The sequence below is a fragment of the Acipenser ruthenus genome, chromosome 4 (assembly GCF_902713425.1).
Source record: "Acipenser ruthenus chromosome 4, fAciRut3.2 maternal haplotype, whole genome shotgun sequence".
Taxonomy (NCBI): Eukaryota; Metazoa; Chordata; class Actinopteri; order Acipenseriformes; family Acipenseridae; genus Acipenser; species Acipenser ruthenus.
In genome coordinates, this window is record NC_081192.1 from 51,051,078 (window position 1) to 51,072,115 (window position 21,038).

General features: G+C 36.5%; 1 protein-coding gene across 4 annotated transcripts in view; it reads left to right on the forward strand.

Moving 5' to 3' along the window:
- The window catches only part of LOC117400593 (phosphatidate phosphatase LPIN2), a 42,263-nt gene that overhangs the window by 18,967 nt on the left and 2,258 nt on the right, over window positions 1-21,038 (forward strand). For all 4 annotated transcript variants that reach the window (XM_059022527.1, XM_034000781.3, XM_034000779.3 and 1 more), the window contains exons 2-19: window positions 997-1,197; window positions 3,740-3,835; window positions 4,605-4,897; window positions 7,507-7,614; window positions 8,149-8,275; window positions 12,432-12,795; window positions 14,369-14,468; window positions 14,623-14,810; window positions 15,244-15,337; window positions 15,513-15,582; window positions 15,676-15,759; window positions 15,918-15,997; window positions 16,488-16,632; window positions 16,934-17,082; window positions 18,419-18,505; window positions 18,764-18,916; window positions 19,820-19,934; window positions 20,134-20,237. In XM_059022527.1, the coding sequence (XP_058878510.1) occupies window positions 1,006-1,197; window positions 3,740-3,835; window positions 4,605-4,897; window positions 7,507-7,614; window positions 8,149-8,275; window positions 12,432-12,795; window positions 14,369-14,468; window positions 14,623-14,810; window positions 15,244-15,337; window positions 15,513-15,582; window positions 15,676-15,759; window positions 15,918-15,997; window positions 16,488-16,632; window positions 16,934-17,082; window positions 18,419-18,505; window positions 18,764-18,916; window positions 19,820-19,934; window positions 20,134-20,237 (2,549 nt within the window). In that variant the 5' untranslated portion in view covers window positions 997-1,005. The remainder of the gene's footprint in view (window positions 1-996; window positions 1,198-3,739; window positions 3,836-4,604; window positions 4,898-7,506; window positions 7,615-8,148; window positions 8,276-12,431; window positions 12,796-14,368; window positions 14,469-14,622; window positions 14,811-15,243; window positions 15,338-15,512; window positions 15,583-15,675; window positions 15,760-15,917; window positions 15,998-16,487; window positions 16,633-16,933; window positions 17,083-18,418; window positions 18,506-18,763; window positions 18,917-19,819; window positions 19,935-20,133; window positions 20,238-21,038) is intronic.

Here is a 21,038-nt window from a genome sequence, read left to right on the forward strand (position 1 = left end):
CCTAATCTAAGTGTGTCAAAATGAACAGTAAGGTTTTTTTTTTTTGGTTTTGTTTTGGTTGCTGCTTGCAAGATATACCCCAGAGAAACCGACTTTACTGTTTTAGTGGATCTTCTGTGTTTTTCTTGTCATCTTGTAAACTGATCCGGTTTCTGCATTGAGTAATTCAATTACAGTGAAGTGCTCATGTTGTACCTGTTCGTCAAGGTAGAGTAGTAATGAAGGAGCAAGCTTTGATTGATGTAATTTTTGACATGGGCTGTAATATTATTTGTTGGATCGATGCTTTCTGTGCAGAATCTGAAAGCATTATCTTGGATTCTGACACATTTTCATTTTAGGCATTATTACAAGGAATATCTTCAAGTGTTTATATTCAGAGACAGATGTCTCTTGAACAAGAACAATCCACTTTAGTGGTAGAGAGACTTGTATTTATTATTAGGACAGAGTGCAGCATGTCTAAGGTTTTTTTTTATCCAAAGTTCTGCTATTCTCTGTAATTTAACTTGTTCAATGTTGTCTTTTATATAAGGAAATATTTTAGGACATGATATGTGGTCTGCAAAACTTGTACAGTGTCTGGGTATGACTATTAAACACATAGTGTAGCAACAGACAATGGATTTAACAGGTTAAAGGCTGCCAAGGAAGTCATAACAAGACCCCTAATAAACAACATGTGACATTATGTTCTGTTAGGCTTTTCTGGAATTTTGGAAAACAGCACATCAACTCAGTGAGTGAAACAAAGGGCTTGCTAAATGTTCTTCGTTTTTCACGAGTGACTGATTTTATTTTAATTAACACATTACAACTAATGGTAAACCTGTAAATTAGCTTATCAAAGCATTTTGCAGTGCATTGAGAAAAGTTCAAAATGTTTGTAACTCATGAATCCTTTAACCTTTTCTGTGTTGCTTTCAATGTAGTAGTGTTTTCGTTGTCACTGATTCACATTTCTTTTGTCTTTTTTTTTTTTTTTTAATTTTGCAGGTCCAAACAATGAACTATGTAGGACAGCTGGCTGGACAGGTCCTAGTTACAGTGAAGGAACTGTACAAAGGAATCAACCAAGCCACCCTCTCGGGCTGCATTGATGTCATAGTGGTACGACAGGAAGATGGAACCTATCAGTGTTCCCCGTTTCACGTACGATTTGGAAAGCTGGGGGTGCTGCGCTCCAAAGAAAAAGTGGTGGGTATCTTGAGAGCAAGGGTATGGAAAGTAGGAGCTGCCTAAGAGCATCGGAACTCGGGTGTTTTGTAGATGCTTTCTTTTAGAAAGGGGTTATGTTGCTGTGTTAACGCACCACATAGCACATATTTAAGAAAGAAATTCTTCACCTACACTGTGTACAAAAATAAAAAAAATGGGAAATACAAAAGGTGTTGGGTTGTTGTGTCTTGTGTAGGGGCATCCTTTTCAGCTAGGTGCACTGTAGGTATTGCTTTTGTTATCATGGGAACTGGCTATATTAGCAGCTTTAAAGAACTGTTGCTCCAGTGTTATAAAATGCAGGGTACAGTGATAGCACAAGGTATTTACATAACCGCTCTGCTGCAGTGCATTTTAATTGGGTCAAGATCAAGTTGGGTTCTCATAACCTTGACCAGGTTGGATACCTTTAGTCTGTTTTCATGCCTTCAGTGATGAAAAATATTGCCTCTGTTTTAGACCGGGTCAGTTCTGTATGCCTAAAATCTTTTAACTGTCAATTGTCATTGTCACAAAGAAATTAACAAACCCAAGTATGTATTCTTAGGTTGTGTCTTACTGGTTCTAAAATTATAGTGGCTGCTTTTGTTTTTCTATTTAGAAAGGATTAAAAAGCTGACAACTCTGCCAATTGTTCTGGTGTTCTTAACATTCATGTACACAGTATATATACTTCTGTTGTATGTTGCTTAGCAACTGTCCTAGTATGAGGATTAAAACACTGCTTTAAAATATAAATTTGTTTAGGCAAAGAAGTATTGGGTCTGTTTACTTAAGTGATTTTTTTTCTCTCAAGAAGATATTGTGCAGTTTATATGGAAGGGCACTCACAGTAATAATAATTACACAAGACACGGTATAAAACAGTACATAGAAGTGTGTATTCCACTAGCATTCTTCACTTTCATCTGTATTCCACAAGCAGTCTAATCTGTGTTGATTTTAAGTATTTTAGTTGGGTTTATGCAAATAACACTCATTTAATTTATTTGATTCTTTAATGGGATACATTAACCTATTGGTTATTCTCTTGCAGTAATTTTTACAATTTTATAATTTATAAGATAAGTCTACATTTTATCCCTACAGTTTTGTTTTCCTGTATGTAAAGACATCAGTTTGGTATAAAATATGTTTTAAATTGCTTTCTTAGCCCTGAAAATCTTTAGAACTTTTTATTTATATAGGTTGGTGGTCTTATGAGTAATTCAAACCCGTTTCATAAGCTTTGATGTTATTTGCTGATGGCTTTTTACAACAGGAAATACAATAACTGATGCATGAGGAGAGCCCATGCAAATGGTTACTATAATCTGACAGGGGACTGTAACCCTTGGGCTAAAGTGATTTCTAACAAGTCAATTTAAAAATGTTTTGTTGCCAGATAATAAGGAGGAGGGTAAATTTACCTAACTGACTTTGAAACTTTGTACCAGTGCTTGGAACTTTGTACCAGTGCTTGGATTTCAAAATAATAATTTAAGTTTGAACTGTGTAATTTCAAAAGGAACACAGTCAGTTTTGAATTAAGTGAAGGAAGATGCAACTAGATAGTCAGGGGTTGTAGGGATTCAAGATCAGAACTTGTATTTGTGCTCAGGTGGTTGCTGGGAATTCATCTCAACTTTGTGTGCTTTAATTCACCCATCTATAAGACTGGGTGCAGGACAGACTACACAGGGAATGATGCTGTGCGGTGCAGTGCAGTACAATGCTGTGTTTCAGATTTATTTGCTTTCAGGTACTGCGTGGTAATGAATGCCATGAAGCTGCTGTATCACCTTGCATGAAAGAAACTCGAGAGGAAATGTATGAAATGGTGTCATTTAGTCTACCCATTGCAGCAATGAGATTTTGAGTAGACGGCACATTCTAACTGCTTTATTAATCTGAATGTATAAGGGAACAGCAGCAGAGTGCGAGCCAAACCTTTAATAGAGTTTAGTCTGCTTCTGTTTTTATTTGTTTTTTTTTGGTCAGCTCAAATCTGAATCCAATGTTCCTCTTTTTCTTGCAATATTAACCAAATTGTTCTATTTGGACACCCTAAATTATACATAAAATATCAGAATAATGAAGCAAAAATTCATATTGGAGTATTCTTAATCTGACAGAGTTTAAAGGTGAAATGTCTTCTTTCAATAAAAGAACTGCTGCACTGTTGCCATTATGCAAATGAGGTGTGCTTGAGACGTGCTCTTGCTGCTCCTCCTGAAACCTTTCCATGACCCCAATGGGGGACAGGCCTAGTGTAATAAAAAATAATGTTTACTGGTTTTTTTTTTCTGCATATTCTTCCATACAGACACCACACTTTTTTCTGTTGTTTTAACTAAAAGACATTTTCTTTTAAGAAAGGAGAAGTAAAAATGTAATTGTGTTGTAGAAGCAGGTTTTGTAGATTTTGCACATACCGGTATTCATATATTTTAGTTCTGGTTTTAAAATATTATTTGCAATATCAAAAGAACCCCTAAATCTTGTATTTTATGACATTTATTAACTTTCTTCCGATTTGCAGATCGACATAGAGATTAATGGGGAGCCAGTGGAACTTCACATGAAACTGGGGGACAATGGAGAGGCTTTTTTTGTACAAGAAACTGAAGAGAAAAATGTAAGCTTCAGCAAGCTTTCATCCTGCTTTTATTTATTTTATTGAAAACTAAAAATATATCCCTTTTAGGTGCTGTATGAAATGCATCAGCTCACTAAGGAATGCTGTAATAATTAGAACATTTAAAAAAAAAACAGCAACACATTAAAGGACTGAGAATGTTCTACTAATGAGTGGTTAGAAAATTATTTTAAATACTTTATTACCCCAATAAATAGCATTTACCATAACATCTGTGCTATCTGAAAACTAACCACTTATCCTGCAAGCACTTAGTTTTACTGCACTGTGGGAAGTACATGTTGAAAAGGTTATCAGATGTTCACATTTTCCGTATTGCTACTTTTATCTTGTTTAAATGTCTGAGGTTTACAAGTAGTCTTCACTCAATCTGCCCCTTACATAATTTAATGATACAAAGGGAATATAAACAAGAAGTATAATGCATTAGTTAAGAAAACTTTTTAAAGTTGCTCTGTAATTTACAGAAAGATGTGACAGGAAAAAGAAGGGGGGTATTCATTTGCGGTTTAACTGCATAATTTCATAAAGGTTTGAACTGTAATTGACTATAAAGACTTGGCTTAACGAGCTGCTTTACCAGTATTTAGTATTAATTAAGTCGACATCACTCCTATCAATATATAACACCAGCTCAACAAGACTAAGGAGTACCACATTGTCCCACCAACATTGATATGTTAATTGTACAAACAGGGCTCTGCTCTATCCTCCTTTCTAAATGTGTTTGTTTCCCTGTGCTGTGTAGGAGATTGTTCCTGCCCACCTGGCTACTTCACCTATTCCTACAGAGGTCCAGATGTTCTGGAAACTCGACCCCAATGAGCTCAAGGGAATGGAGGACAGAGCAGCACAGTGTCCTGTGGCAGCAGATCCCGAGAGTGTGGTGCACAGCATGGGCTCGGTGAAGAAGAAAAAGCGAAGGAGAAAGAAGCATAAAGCAGATAGCAGGAAAGAGGAGCAGCCACCATGTCCTGGGAGTGAAGAGATCTTTGAAATGGATATGAGCTCTGATGAGGAACAAGCAGTACATGCTACAAGGTACAGTTACATGTTTAAAAAAGCACAGCCTGTCAAAGTGACAGTTGAAATGTAATTATTTGAATTTAGTTTTCTTAAAAGGTAGTTTGTAATTTACTTTTAGTTGTGTCTTTGTGGATAGCTATGGTACTTTAAGACACAGCTACCATGGTTAAGTAAAAGTAAACCAGAAATCCGATGCCTTTCAAATACCGTGATTAATTGTTCTTTACTCCAAACTCAAGCGTATACACTATTGGGCATCTGTACACAAATATATAATAATTATTTACCTTAGTTAAGATAATTCAAGTGTCACACTGTAATGCTTGCATTTTGATGTACATTGTAGCCCTAACATTACTGTTCCCAGTCTAAAATTGTAAAATACAAGGGAAGAGAAAATGGAAATATAAAGACAATACTGTATGTATATATATATATATATATATATATATATATATATATATATATATATATATATATATATATATATATATATATATATATATATATATAGTGTGTGTGTGTGTGTGTGTGTATATATATATATATATATATATATATATATATATATATATATATATATATATGTATGTATATATATATATGTATATGATCATGACACTCCTCATGCCCCTCAGTCATCCTGCCGGTGTCACAGGGTAACTATATTGGATCTCCTATAAACCTTGCAAATTGCATTTGGATAATCCAAGATATTTGGTTTTATACAATTTGTACAAATATTTACACAATTATGAAGATCATCTATATGTGTGTGCACTTTTTAACAAAAGAATGTATTTTGTGTGTTATGAGTGGTCCCCTTGCTGACACAGGGAGCATAACTGATTAACCCCACTGCATGCTATCTAATCTGGTCCAGTATGGATATTTTACTACCCACTAATACCCAATAGAGTTAATTATCTGCGTATTTGGGGCTATAATGTGAAATCACTAATTAGGCAGAGAGAAATACAAAATAAAACTTGGGTTTTTGTTAATAAATCTTATTAAAAACTCAGCACTGTTGTGTTTTTTTATTTTTAATGAGATTTCTTAACTCTAAAAATAGTTGGGCTGTTAAAGTGAAAAAACACAAAGAAAGTGATTTCTATAATTTCAAATTTTTCTATTGAAAGATCTAAATTAAAGTAGAGATTCAGCTTTATAATAAAACAACACATTATTACAAAACCTGTGTACAATGTAAAGTAGCATGCAAAAACGAATTTCATACTTTGATAAAAGTATTTGGGCAATCAACATATTTCGTATGAAACCCATTCGTTGCTAATTATTGACATTTATCATGATTGAAAACCAACACCTGATGATAATTATAAAATAAATAAATACAGGGCTCCTGAGTGTCACATCCAGTAAAGGCACTCCATGTGGAGTGCAGGATGTGCCCTTTAGCCTGGAGGTCGCCGGTTCGGGTCCAGGCTATTCCTCTGCCGGCCGTGGATGGGAGTTCCCAGGGGGCGGCTCACAATTGGCCGAGTGCCGCCCTGGGTGGGGAGGGCTTAGATCGGCCAGGGTGTCTACGGCTCACTGCGCACCAGCGACCCCTGTAGATTGGCAGGTGCCTGCTGGAAAAAATTTCTGAAAAAAGGAAGATTACAGTTATATGGCCATCTCAGTCTCCAGACTTGAATCCCATCGAGATGTTGTGGATTGACTTGAAGGCTGCTGTTGCAAAAACAAAACCAAAGTCGATTGCAGAACTCAAAGCTGTATGTGTTGAAGAGTGGGCAACAAATCTTCTGAAAGATGCCAGCAACTTGTTTCAAAATGCAAAAAACGACTGCAAGCTGTAAAAGGAAGCAAAGGGTGGGCACACAAAATACTAATGTAAGGGAGCCCAAATACTTTGACCAAAGTATGATATTCATTTTTGCATGTTTTTCATTGTATGAATATTTATGTAATAATGTATTGTTTTATTATAAGCTGAATCTCTACTTATAATTTATATCTTTCAATAGAACAATTAGAAATTCTAGAAATCACTTTCTTTGTGGTTTTCTCTCATATATATATTTTTTTTTTTAACTGTCCAAATACATTTGTCTGCGACTGTATCTGAGAATATTTCCATCTGCAGTGTTAGTTTCATTTTCCTAGCTGATGGTTGCCTTACAGATACTCTTGTTAGGCCCCAGAGTGCTGAATTTTTGACACTGTATTGTTATTGATGCTAATGAGAAACTTGTTTAATTTTGTGATGGTGGGACTTAGTTACACATATGAAGTAAAATATACATGCATGTGTTTATACAATCTACGAAGCAAGAGGAAGTGTCTTTAAAAAAAAAAAAAGATTTGAAGTTTTTATGTTTTAAAGCATGTTTTGTTTATATTCAGAGACAGTTTCTATTGTAATTGTTTACAGTAATTTTATTCTAGATAATGCAGAAGTAGCTGGAAGTTATTTATGTACCTCCTTCACGTAGCTATGCATCCAGCTTTAGTAGGTTCAAAAAGCTATTTGGGAGAAACAAGCACAATTTGGAGAGAAAACAAGCATATTTACAATAATGAAAGCTTCTGGAATGTCATCTGAAAATGCTGTGGGATTACGTTTAAGCACATTTTTTATTGGGCTTGTCTTTCTAAAGGAGTTCTTCCTTTACTCCTGTAAAAGATGATGAGTATAAGCAGCCACTGATCCTACACACCCGGGATCATTACCCTTTTTCTGATGGAGACTGGTCCCCCTCTGACAAGTAAGCATTGCTTGTTTTAATAACTTTTTTTGTATTAGTGACTGTTATTTTTTGTCAAACGTGTATTTGACTGATAATTGATAATGTAAAATGACGTTCTTGTACTTTTTCATGACTGCAAACAATTGTATTTAATTGCTATTTATAAACCTAAGTTTAGCTTTTAATATTGCATACCACAAAATATACTACAAAACAGAAAGACAGACCATAAATTATTTAAACAGGTTGCTAAATATGTTTTCTTTGACTTAAGCTTCATTAAAGATGCTAGCCTTATTGTCTGTAAACTCTGAGTAGGGTTTCAAGCCTTGCTGCATGAATTGTAAGCAGACAGCTGTCAAGGGGGAGGGGGGGACTGACTGCTCATTTCCTGTGCATTGAACACACCCATACAGCATCATATTTAGCAGAAACTGTGTCAGAAGTAGAGATCCCTTTCCCAATACTAAATGTAGCACACACTTGTCATTAGCTTTGACAAATAGGACAGTTCCTAAGCAATAGAAAACTGACCTTTTGTATTTTCTCCAGCATGGCTATGTCCCAGCCGTTTTCCCCTAAGAGTGACTCCGAGTTGATGGTGAAGCCTTCAGAGAGCCTGCTGAGAACCGAGTCCCACATGCAGTGGACATGGGGAGAGTTCCCTGAATCCACAAGGGTAAAGAATGCACACTTACAACAAAAGCTTCAACTGGAGCTGATGATTGGTTATTAGTGGGTGTATTGCTTTCCCCATTAATAACTTTAGTACAGTTTCACTCGATGATGTCCAGATCTTTGAGTATTTTTTTTAAGCTTGTCTTGAAATTTAGTTCTGTTTGATATTTTATTTTAAAACACTGAAACTCAAAATCAATTATTGTAAGGTGACATTGGTTTTATGTTGGGAAATATTTTTAAGAAAAATAAAAAACTGAAATATCTTGCTTGCATAAGTATTCAACCCCCACACATTAATATTTGGTAGATCCACCTTTTGCTGCAATAACAGCTTTAAGTCTTTTGGGGTAAGTATGTACCAGCTTTGCACACAGTGTCGGAGTGATTTTGGCCCATTCTTCTTGGCAGATTTGCTCCAGGTTGTTCAGGTTGGTTGGACGACGCTTGTGGACCGCAATTTTCAAATAGTGCCACAGATTCTCAATGGGATTGAGATCAGGACTTTCACTGGGCCACTGTAGGACATTCACCTTTTTGTTCTTGAGCCACTCCAATGTTGCTTTGGCCTTGTGCTTGGGATCATTGTCCTGCTGAAAGGTGAATTTCTTCCCAAGCTTCAGTTTTTTAGCGGACTGAAGCAGGTTCTCTTGCAGTATTTCCCTGTATTTTGCTCCATCCATTCTTCCTTCAATTTTAACAAGATGCCCAGTCCCTGCTGATGAGAAGCATCCCCACAGCATGATGCTGCCACCACCATACTTCACTGTAGGGATGGTGTGTCTTGAGGCATGGGCAGTGTTAGGTTTGCGTCACACATAGCGCTTTGAGTTTTGGCCAAAAAGCTCTATCTTGGTCTCATCTGACCACAAAACCTTTTCCCACATCGCAGCTGGGTCACTCTATATGCTTTCTGGCAAACTCCAGACGTGCTTTCAGATGGTACTTTTTGAGTAACAGCTTCTTTCTTGCCACCTTCCCATACAGGCCAGTGTTATGCAGAGCTCTTGATATGGTTGTCTGGTGCACCATTATTATTTTTATTATTATTATTATTTATTTCTTAGCAGACGCCCTTATCCAGGATGACTTACAATCGTAAGCAAATACATTTCAAGTATCACAGTACAAGTAATAATACAATTAAGAGCAAGATAAATACAATAACTTTGGTTCAAGCAAGTACAAGTGTGACAAAATACAATTCAATAATACAGCAGATAACAATGTCAGTGATAGTTACATCAGGATATGATTAAATACTAAATACTACAGATTAAACACTTGGCAGATTACAGTACTTTGAAGTACAAGATTAAATGCAGTAAAATAGGGTGCAGATAAGAGCAAGTAAAGCGCATTTAAGGAACGGTGATAAGTGTCCCAGGGGAAAAACAGAGGAGTTCTACAGGTGCTGTCTGAAGAGCCACTGAATTCTGTAGCTCCTTCAAAGTAATTGTTGGCCTCTTTGTGGCTTCTCTCACAAGTCTCCTTCTTGTTTGAGCGCTGAGTTTTGAGGGACGGCCTTTTCTTGGCAGTGCCTGGGTGGTGTGATGCAGCTTCCACTTTCTGATTATTGATCCAACTGTGCTCACTGGGATATCCAAACACTTGGATATTATTTTGTACCCTTTCCCTAATCTATGCATTTGTATTACTTTCTCTCTAACTTCTGTAGAATGCTCTTTGTTCTTCACTTTCCTTCAGATTCACAGCCTGACCAATGATCCTTCAACAGTGGGGTTTTTATCCAGAAAATGTGACAGCAACTTTAATGGTTCACAGGTGGAGGCCAATGGTAAGGTAACTGTGTCCTCGTTAGGGCAATTTCTTTCATCGGTGTAAACTGGGAGCTTCTACAGCACAGGGGTTGAATACTTATGCAAGCAAGATATTTCAGTTTTTTATTTATTTTTCTTAAAAATATTTCCCAACATAAAACCAATGTCACCTTACAATAATTGATTTTGAGTTTCAGTGTTTTAAAATAAAATATCAAACAGAACGAAATGTCAATGTACCATTTGTAATTCAGTAATATGAGAGAATTGGTCAGGGGTCTGAATACTTTTGCAAGGCACTGTGTGTATATGTATGTGTGTGTATATATATATATATATATATATATATATATATATATATATATATATATATATATATATATATATATACACACAGTACTGTGCAAAAGTTTTAGGCAGGTGTGAAAAATGCTTTCAAAAATAGACATGTTAATAGATTATATTTATCAATTAACTAAATGCAAAGTGAGTGAACAGAAGAAAAATCTAAATCAAATCCATATTTGGTGTGACCACCCTTTGCCTTCAAAACAGCATCAATTCTTCTAGGTACACTTGCACACAGTTTTTGAAGGAACTCGGCAGGTAGGTTGGCCCAAACATCTTGGAGAACTAACCACAGTTCTTCTGTGGATTTAGGCAGCCTCAGTTGCTTCTCTCTCTTCATGTAATCCCAGACAGACTTGATGATGTTGAGATCAGGGCTCTGTGGGGGCCATACCATCACTTCCAGGACTCCTTGTTCTTCTTTACGCTGAAGATAATTCTTAATGACTTTCGCTGTATGTTTGGGGTCGTTGTCATGCTGCAGAATAAATTTGGGGCCAATCAGATGCCTCCCTGATGGTATTGCATGATGGATAAGTATCTGCCTGTACTTCTCAGCATTGAGGAGACCATTAATTCTGACCAAATCCCCAACTCCATTTGCAGAAATGCAGCCCCAAACTTGCAAGGAACCTCCACCATGCTTCACTGTTGCCTGCAGACACTCATTCGTGTACCGCTCTCCAGCCCTTCGGCGAACAAACTGCCTTCTGCTACAGCCAAATATTTCAAATTTTGACTCATCAGTCCAGAGCACCTGCTGCCATTTTTTCTGCACCCCAGTTCCTGTGTTTTCGTGCATAGTTGAGTCGCTTGGCCTTGTTTCCACGTCGGAGGTATGGCTTTTTGGCCGCAAGTCTTCCATGAAGGCCACTTCTGACCAGACTTCTGCAGACAGTAGATGGGTGTACCAAGGTCCCACTGTTTTCTGCCAATTCTGAGCTGATGGCACTGCTGGACATCTTCCGATTGCGAAGGGAAGCAAGCATGATGTGTCTTTCATCTGCTGCAGTAAGTTTCCTTGGCCGACCACTGCGTCTACGGTCCTCAACGTTGCCCGTTTCTTTGTGCTTCTTCAAAAGAGCTTGGACAGCACATCTGGAAACCCCTGTCTGCCTTGAAATTTCTGCCTGGGAGAGACCTTGCTGATGCAGTATAACTACCTTGTGTCTTGTTGCTGTGCTCAGTCTTGCCATGGTGTATGACTTTTGACAGTAAACTGTCTTCAGCAACCTCACCTTGTTAGCTGAGTTTGGCTGTTCCTCACCCAGTTTTATTCCTCCTACACAGCTGTTTCAGTTTCAGTTAATGATTGTGTTTCAACCTACATATTGAATTGATGATCATTAGCACCTGTTTGGTATAATTGTTTAATCATACACCTGACTATATGCCTACAAAATCCCTGACTTTGTGCAAGTGTACCTAGAAGAATTGATGCTGTTTTGAAGGCAAAGGGTGGTCACACCAAATATGGATTTGATTTAGATTTTTCTTCTGTTCACTCACTTTGCATTTAGTTAATTGATAAATATAATCTATTAACATGTCTATTTTTGAAAGCATTCTTACTTTACAGCATTTTTTCACACCTGCCTAAAACTTTTGCACAGTACTGTGTATGTGTGTGTGTGTGTGTATATATATATATATATATATATATATATATATATATATATATATATATATATATATATATATATAATCTTTATTATTTATTTATAACATTTTATAATTGGAAAGCAGATTGCACTAGGTTCTTAAATTATTTATAACACAAAAAATAAATCTGTTGCTGTTTATTTTTTCCCAACAAATATTTAAATCACATTTTCTTCCACAGCAGTTGAAAGAAGCAGATTGCTTTAAAAATGTTCAGGAAATGCATGTTTATGCAATCTGGAATTCTCATTGAGAATTCCAGATTGCATAAACATGCATTTCCTGAACATTAAGTGTCAAAAGTCAAAGCACACAGATCTGCACACGGCTCACTGTTCATTGTTTTATTTGCTTATATGTTTTCAGGTCAGTAAAAAGGATAAAGCTGAGCCTTTGAAAACAGTCACTATCACTCCTTCAGAAAACACACACTTCCGAGTCATCCTTAGCTCTGATGCGATGCAAGAGGAGATGGATGACCAGATGACAGTTGTGGACACTGTTTGTACAATAGTAAAGCCGGAGCCCAGAACCCATACAGGCAGTGTCCAGCAGCAGGCTTCTAATGACCTTCCTGCAGTTACTGCTACAATGACAACTGGCAGCAGCAGTGTTGCAGTGACTGTGCCTGAAGATTCTCCACATTCTGCTACTTCTTTTCACCAGCCTGTGGATGTCATATCGGAGATTAAGCCAAGTTCAAAAACAGACTCCCCTTCCAAAAAGAAAGGTATCAGTAAACACAAATCTTGCATAAAAATATAATTGCTGTGCAGTGACTGGTATAATTAGTTTGCATTCTGGAGACCTCAATGTTTTATTAAGTTAAAGGTACTTATTCTGAAAAATCTAGAATTGCAGGAAAAGGTTTCCCATACTTTCCCCGTTATATTATGAATGTACCATTGTTAACCATTGTTTGCCATGTGTTTTAAATTTACTTTACCATACCACTCTCTTATGCTTTACAATTCTTATCTATGCTTTACTACAGTCAAAATTATTGGCACCTTACGCTTATTATACAAGCACCATAATTCAAGGTAACAGACAAAGGACTAGCATTTAGTAAACTTTAACCACTTTATACAACAAAAAGCAAAATACACAATTTCTAGTAATTTTAGAAATAGTCTTTATCAAAAAAACAAACTTATTTAATTAAAGTTCATGGCAAAAGTATAACTGTAGGAGGCTGTGTGGTCCAGTGGTTAAAGAAAAGGGCTTGTAACCAGGAGGTCCCCTGTTCAAATCCCAGCTCACTCACTGTATGAATTTGAACAAGTCACTTAATCTCCTTGTGCTCCGTCTTTCGGGTGAGACATTGTTGTAAGTGACTCTGCAGCTGATACATAGTTCACACACCCTAGTCTCTGTAAGTTGCCTTGGATAAAGGCATCTGCTAAATCAGGGTTTCCCAAGCCTGGTCCTGGGGGACCCCGGTGTCTGCTGGTTTTTATTCCAAATTATCAGTTACTTAATCAAACCCTTAATTGAACTAATAATGTGCTTAATTACATTTTTAATTGTTGTCAGCGCCTAAAAAGTTGCTGATTTGCAAGTTGCTTATAAAATTGTATAGTTAACTTGAAATCGCCAACTGTTTAAAAGCTGAAAACAATTAAAAAGGTCTCATTAAGCTAATGAATAGTTCAATTAAGTAATTGAGAACTCAGTTGGAATGAAAACCAGCAAACACAGGGGTCCCCCTGGACCAGGACTGGGAAACCCTGTGCTAAATAAACAAATAATTATAGGTACAAGATTTCTTTTGATTGAAGGCTTTCCCTTTTTTTCTCCAAACATACTGTGGCCCATTTTTGGGGAAAAGTTATATTTTAGTCTCGATTGACCAGAGAATTTTGTTGAACAGTGCTTCAGAAGCCTGGTCATATTTCTTGGCAAATTTTAGACGTTTATTTTATGAATTTTCTTTAAAAGTGGTTGGCAGTGAGGTCCACGTGCAAACAACTCTTCTGTGTTCAGTTTCTTCATGCTTTACTATACCTGATGCTTCTAAATCTTTATTTTAAGTTGCTTGGACAATTCTCCTACCTGCTGTAACCAAATTTTCTATGGACATCCACTTTTGTCAAGCATTTCAGTTGAATGTGTTCTGAGGTACATGTTCCATGTCTTTGATTCTGTTCTGTTGCCATTTCCTCTGTTGTAGATGTTGGAATTAATTACCTATTTTTCTTGCTATTGACTTCATAATGCAGCTTAATTATTGTGTAATGGTTTTCAATCAATGCATACATTTTATTTATTTATTTATGTATTGTGTCCAATTCATTAAACAGGTTTGCGCAAGAGAAGCCAACACCAGGGTCCTGAAGACATCTATTTGGATGATCTGAATGTACTGGAGCCAGATGTTGCTGCACGTTACTTCCCTAAAAGGTATTTAGAACTTGTCACTCTTAGTTGGAAGTATATAGTAAATGGTTTAGGTGTTTGTTGTCCAAAAAAGGAAAGAGTAAAGGTTTTTGTGGGGTTCCCTGGCTTACGCAATTTTTAAATGAACCATCTCCTGGTGAATGTCTGTGTGTTGCAGTGAATCGGACCCTGGTCCCAAGCACTGGATGGAGTCAGAAACACACTCTGGCTCTCAGTCTCCGCAGTCAGTAGGAAGTGCCGCTGCAGACAGTGGTACTGAGTGTCTGTCGGATTCTGCCACTGACATGCCAGATGTCACTCTGTCTCTTTGTGGAGGACTTGGTGAAAACTCAGAGATTTCTAAAGGTATGATTAATTACCCTTTCCAAATACAAATAATGCAGTTATAAAGCTGATCACTCAAATAATCTTTAATTGTGATATTTTAGTACCTCCCCGTCACACACATTTCAAATGTAATAAGCAAGAATAGCTAATTAAGTCTTTTTTTTTGTTTGACTGGTAACGAAACAGCCACTTTGATTTCAACCTTAATTTTCCATATTACAAGAAATATCTTTGGAACAAATCCCTGTCCTGGGTTTCTATTATACTGGTAGTGAGGACATTTTCAGTAATACAGATAACAATATCAATGACCTCTCTTGCATTGTGAATTCTCAAAAGATTTAACAGAAAACATATCAATCCGCTTTAGGGGTAGAATCCAAAATGATTGGGGATACTATTTTAAAACTATAAAGTGAATCACAATCTTAAATATTTTTATGTCTTGCAGAAAAATTCCTGGAACATATCGTAACTTATCAGGAATTTGCTGAAAATCCAGGTCTTATTGACAACCCAAATTTAGTCGTAAGGATAGCAAACAGGTAAACAATTATGTTTTGGTTTTAATATTTACTGTATGTGGAGAAAATGTTCACTTTATAAATACATATGATGTAAAAATTGCTTTTTTTATTAATATAATGCAAAACTACTTTTTTGGCGAATGAGACATGAAAGTGAGAATTTTGTATGACAGTTTTTTTTTTATTTTCACAGATATTACAACTGGACGCTGGCAGCTCCCATGATACTGAGCCTACAGACTTTTCAGAAGAGCCTACCTAAGGTACATGTCAACATTATTAAATAAAATAGTTTAAAATTACTATTTTACATGTTGCAAGCATTCACATTTATTAACTGTTTCCTGACATTTTAGACCACAGTGGAGGCCTGGGTACAAGAAAAGATGCCAAAGAAGTCTGGAAGGTGGTGGTTCTGGCGCAAGAGCACTGTCAAACAGGTACAACTTTTGTAAGAATTGTGTTTGAATATTGTATAAATATAACAACTGTATGTATGTATGTATGTATGTATGTATGTATGTATGTATGTATGTATATTTATGTAGATAAATATGACAATACTCATGTGCCTTTTCTCTATCATTTATTTTTTAAGCTTTCAGAGACCAAACTTGAAACCCAAGATTCACTGAGTGGCACTGATCCTCCTCACTGCCAGGATAATACCAGTATGAGGTATGAGTTTCTATAACATCAGATGTTGCTTAAATGCATTGTTAATAAACATCCATAATAATAATACACTACCTCACCATATTTCTGTGAACTAACAGCTGAAACAGCTAAATAGCACCACCTGTTGGCAAATGAATAAAGCTACCTCAACTGTGTGGCAGCAGCACCTACTGTACTGTGGGTCTATTACAGGTTACAACTATCCACTTCCATGCTCTTGGAGCAATAACATAACTACATTGCATTTCCAAAGCAAATTAAACACAACCCAACATTTGTACACATTTTTTGTTTACCTAAATTTCTTTTTGAAACGCAATGTTTTTTTTTTGTTTATTCACAAAGGCTATTTCATTTAACCCTGTAGATATCTGTGGGTCCTGGAACCATGTAAACTACTGTAACAGAGAAACCGTACCTGAGAACCTTTAACATGCCCATTTAATTTTAAGAGCTAAAGTTGCTGATGCATATTACTGTTTCAATGTAGGTCAAAGGAAGGGGACTCTTCAAGCAATGAGGAATCAAACGAGATTAACAAATCAGCTCACAAGGATATAATTCAAACTGAAAATCTCTGCCAAGGAAATACTACCTCTTATAAGAAGTCACTTCGGCTGTCTTCAGATCAAATTGTAAGATTATTTTTTTTTAATAAAACATGTATCAGTAGCAGTAGTAATATTGTAATATTTGCATATACACAATCACAATCATACTGGCAGTACTGCCTTGGGCTATAGATACTCAAAAGTTATATTGTGTTCTTTCCAGATTGTCATTGTGTCCTATAAGCACAGTGACAGTTAAACTAGGAGAATTACAGTTGGCACCTCCAGAGTGAATATCTGGAGACCTACAATTGTGGCACTGGCCCTGTTATAAGCACATGGGGTACGGTATGCTGATCTGTGGCCTTGTTTTCTTTGTTGACAGGCAAGTTTAAAGTTGAAAGAAGGTCCAAATGATGTTATGTTCAGCATCACAACCCAATATCAAGGCACATGTCGGTGTGAAGGAACCATCTACCTCTGGAACTGGGATGACAAGGTCATTATTTCTGACATTGATGGGACAATTACCAAGTAAGTAAGATCGCAAACAACTGAACAGAAATATTCAACTGTCATTTAAACAGAAGTTGCATATCAGTTTTAAGCATCAGGGCAACAGGGTACTGGTCCCTCCCTTATAGGGGTGTTAGTTTCCATTTCATTTTCTAAACATTTTGTGTCAAGTTTAGGGTTCTGTTTTAAAACAAGCCTTATGCATGGTTCTTTATCTTAATTAACAAAACTTTAGACACAGTCTTTTAGACCCAAGTTTGGTCTTAAGTGAGTGCTCAAATAATAAAAAAAAAAGTTAGTAACATCCAGCCATAATGTTAGTTTTACTGGTAGAAAATCAATTAACCAGGTCGCTGACCCCTGTAAGAAATGAAAACATCTGTAAAGAGCTGTGTGGCGGCCAAACTTACATGTAAAGATGATGAATACGCAAATAAAAATACAAATTCTGTTTTACAGAAGATGAGCTGGCAGTTTTTGTGGTGGCTATTTTGAAATAGTTGTGCGTATGAAAACACATACCAGACCTGCAGTCAAAACTAGATTTAAAACATTGAAGCCCTTGCCATAATGTTGTGCATGTATGCAAGCGACCACGCCAGATTAAAAGGGCACACCCATTTCTCTTGTATTACCGGTATACAATCTGCAGCACTTTAAGACATGTCTGCACCATAATAAAGCACTGTGTAACTGTGCTTTACTCAGGGCACTTTATTTTTATTATAATCTATTTTTCATTGGTTTTCATACAACTAATTACATATTTACAATAACATCAAACATATTTTACATACAACAAAATACATTTATTGTATTCTAATAATCTCTGTAGCCTCATTTATATTATTTTCTTCATTCCAGTTTATGATTAGTATTTCTATTCTTTGTATCCTTTCATTCATAAGTTCAGAATGCTCAGTCAGAAATCCAAGGTAAAACTACAAGAAACCAAACCAAGTACACACACACATCCGTCTTTACGCACACTGAAAGCATGTTTTAAAATGTGTGATTGTTAAGTTTGTTAAAGCACACATTCTTTGTGCTTCACGATTTAAGGCATGGATACGAAACTTGTGTACAATGTTAAAGCAAGACTAGATGTCTATAGATGTAAAGATTGTGAAGAAATATTGAATATGAAATTAATCTACTTACTGTTTATGTTTACTACTACTACTACTGCACTTTTATTTACAATAGTTAAATGTTTAGGCACAATTCTAAATGTTTCACACTTAGTTGATGTTCAGATGTTTAAACTCTAAACTACTCCATTACATACAAACTGAGAAGTAATTTATATACAAAATATGTTAAATGATGAAATTCTGCGTTTACTGTTTTTCAGATCTGATGCTCTTGGGCAAATTCTCCCCCAGCTTGGCAAGGACTGGACACATCAAGGCATTGCTAAGCTGTACCATTCAGTACACGAGTAACTATCCAGCATGGGCGCTGAACCTTTTTATCCTCAATAGTAACAATGAAACCGAGAATGGCATGATCCCTTTTTTCTACTACTTTGCACTATATATTCTTGAAACGTTTGAGATTTTAAATTGTCACCTGTTAGTTTTTTGTATGCATGATCCTTGAGGTTTTCATATGGTTAATGGGGTTTATACCAGAAAATGTGTATACATTTGTTGTATGGTATATGTATGAAATTTCCCTTTGCTTGTTTACTCTGTAGGAATGGCTACAAGTTCTTGTACTGTTCAGCTCGAGCCATTGGAATGGCTGATATGACGAGAGGTTATCTGCACTGGGTCAATGACAGAGGGACAATTCTTCCTCGTGGTCCTCTTATGCTGTCCCCAAGCAGCCTGTTCTCTGCATTTCACAGGTATGTGTTTTTTTTTTTGTTTGTTTTTTTTAAGATATTTGCATATCTGTAAAAGGGTGAATTTATGTTTTAGTACACAACTTTAAAAAAATACATTTTAAATGTGGTACAAGAAAAATGAACCCTTTCATGGCAGTTTTTTGCAAATCTGCCCCCTGCCGTACCGTCAAAGCCTCATCTCAGAACACATTTGAGAAGTAACTTCATATTGACAGGGTTATATAAAACCATGCATGCTTAATGTGGCTTTTGAAATTGCAGCTGCATAGACATAGTACACTTCTGAGTTACTGCCTTACTGTTGTCACTATTTGCTTTTTTTTTTTAACTCTTTCACTGCTGGATTGCTTTAACCTCCTTATGGGCAGCAGTGTGGAGTAGTGGTTAGGGCTCTGGACTCCTGACCGGAGGTTTGTGGGTTCAATCCCCAGTGGGGGACACTGCTGTTGTACCCTTGAGCAAGGTACTTTACCTAGATTGCTCTAGTAAAAACCCAACTGTATAAATGGGTAATTGTATGTAAAAATAATGTGATATCTGTATAATGTGAAATAATGTGATATGTTGTAACAATTATAAATCGCCCTGGATAAGGGCGTCTGCTAAGAAATAAATAATAATAATAATAACCTCCCTGGCCATTTCAGTGATACAGAGTAAATGATTTTCACCATAAACATCAAGTCTTTTTATATGACATACCCCTTAGATTATGCTACTAAGGATGATTTGTTTTTGCTCACATTTCTAGTTTACATGGTTATAGCCACTGTCTTCAGTCTTGATGTTTAATTTAATATGGCTGCCATAGTCATGTGCTATTTTTGGATTGCAGATGATAGAGAGAAAAAAGCTCTGAGATATTGGCTTTATATTTGATACACAATTGTCTAATTTCTGCAGGGAGGTTATCGAGAAGAAACCTGAGAAGTTTAAGATCGAATGCCTTACTGATATCAAAAATTTATTTCAACTTAATAAACATCCATTCTATGCTGCATTTGGGAACAGGCCTAATGTAAGTGTGATAGTTTTTTTAATTTGATTTTGTTTGAGAAGTAATTTGGTCTGATGTGGGGTTTGTTTGTAATTGATGCTCTTACTCACAATTAAAACTAATACCAGATCATTTAGATCATTCAGCATTTTTATTCATGTACAAGATGGAATAAATTCTGTTGCAGGCTAATATCAAACTTTTTTTTTTTTCCAAACAGGATGTTTTTGCTTATAAGCAAGTGGGAGTCCCAGTCTGTAGAATTTTTACAGTGAATCCAAAAGGTGAATTAATACAAGAACAAACTAAAGGAAACAAGTCCTCGTAAGTATATCGACCTATATTCACCCCTATTATGACAACCAGTCATAACCTGCCTTGCGTAGAGTAATGCAAAACCTCTGCTCAGAAGCTTTGTTTTTCTTCCAGTAGTAGTAGTAGTAGTAGTCGTCGTAGTCGTATTTAGACACCACGAAGTACCTTCACCAGCTGTCGTGACAGCTGGGGAGAAAAATTCAAATTAGCACCCTCTAAACAAAAAGGTGCTAACAAGGATGGTGACTAAGTAATTTTAGCAAAGACCATTTTTTCAAACTGTAAATGTAAATTAATTGTAACAGTGCAAATCTTCAAGAAATCTTGCAGAGCATGCCATTTAGAGCCCACTGGTCAACCAAAAGCCGTCATGTCGCCAGTGAGCTTTAACCCTTTGCGGTCCTATGTCGGACCTGGTCCGACATTGCAATTATTCCTATCCGGTCCAATGTCGGACCCTGTCGGACATCATCAAAAAAACGGGTTTCTAGTCGTTTTTTCTCCGGAAAAAGCCGAGAAAACCATTCAATGGCCGAGTGGGTGCGACAGGGGCCGAGACAAGCCGAAAACCCCCCCCCAAAAAAGGGCGTATCTCATGAATAGTCATACTTGCCCCTGGCTTCAGATAACAGTAGCCATAAGGAAACAAGCTGGCTGTTACTGAATCAGCACACAGAGAATATCACAGACATTTGCAGAGCTTTTTTGAGATGTTATAGTAATAAAATAATGACTTGGATCGCATTATTGAGGAGTTTGGTGATAAAACGAGTGATCAGGAGATGATTGATTGGTATGTACGACTATTAT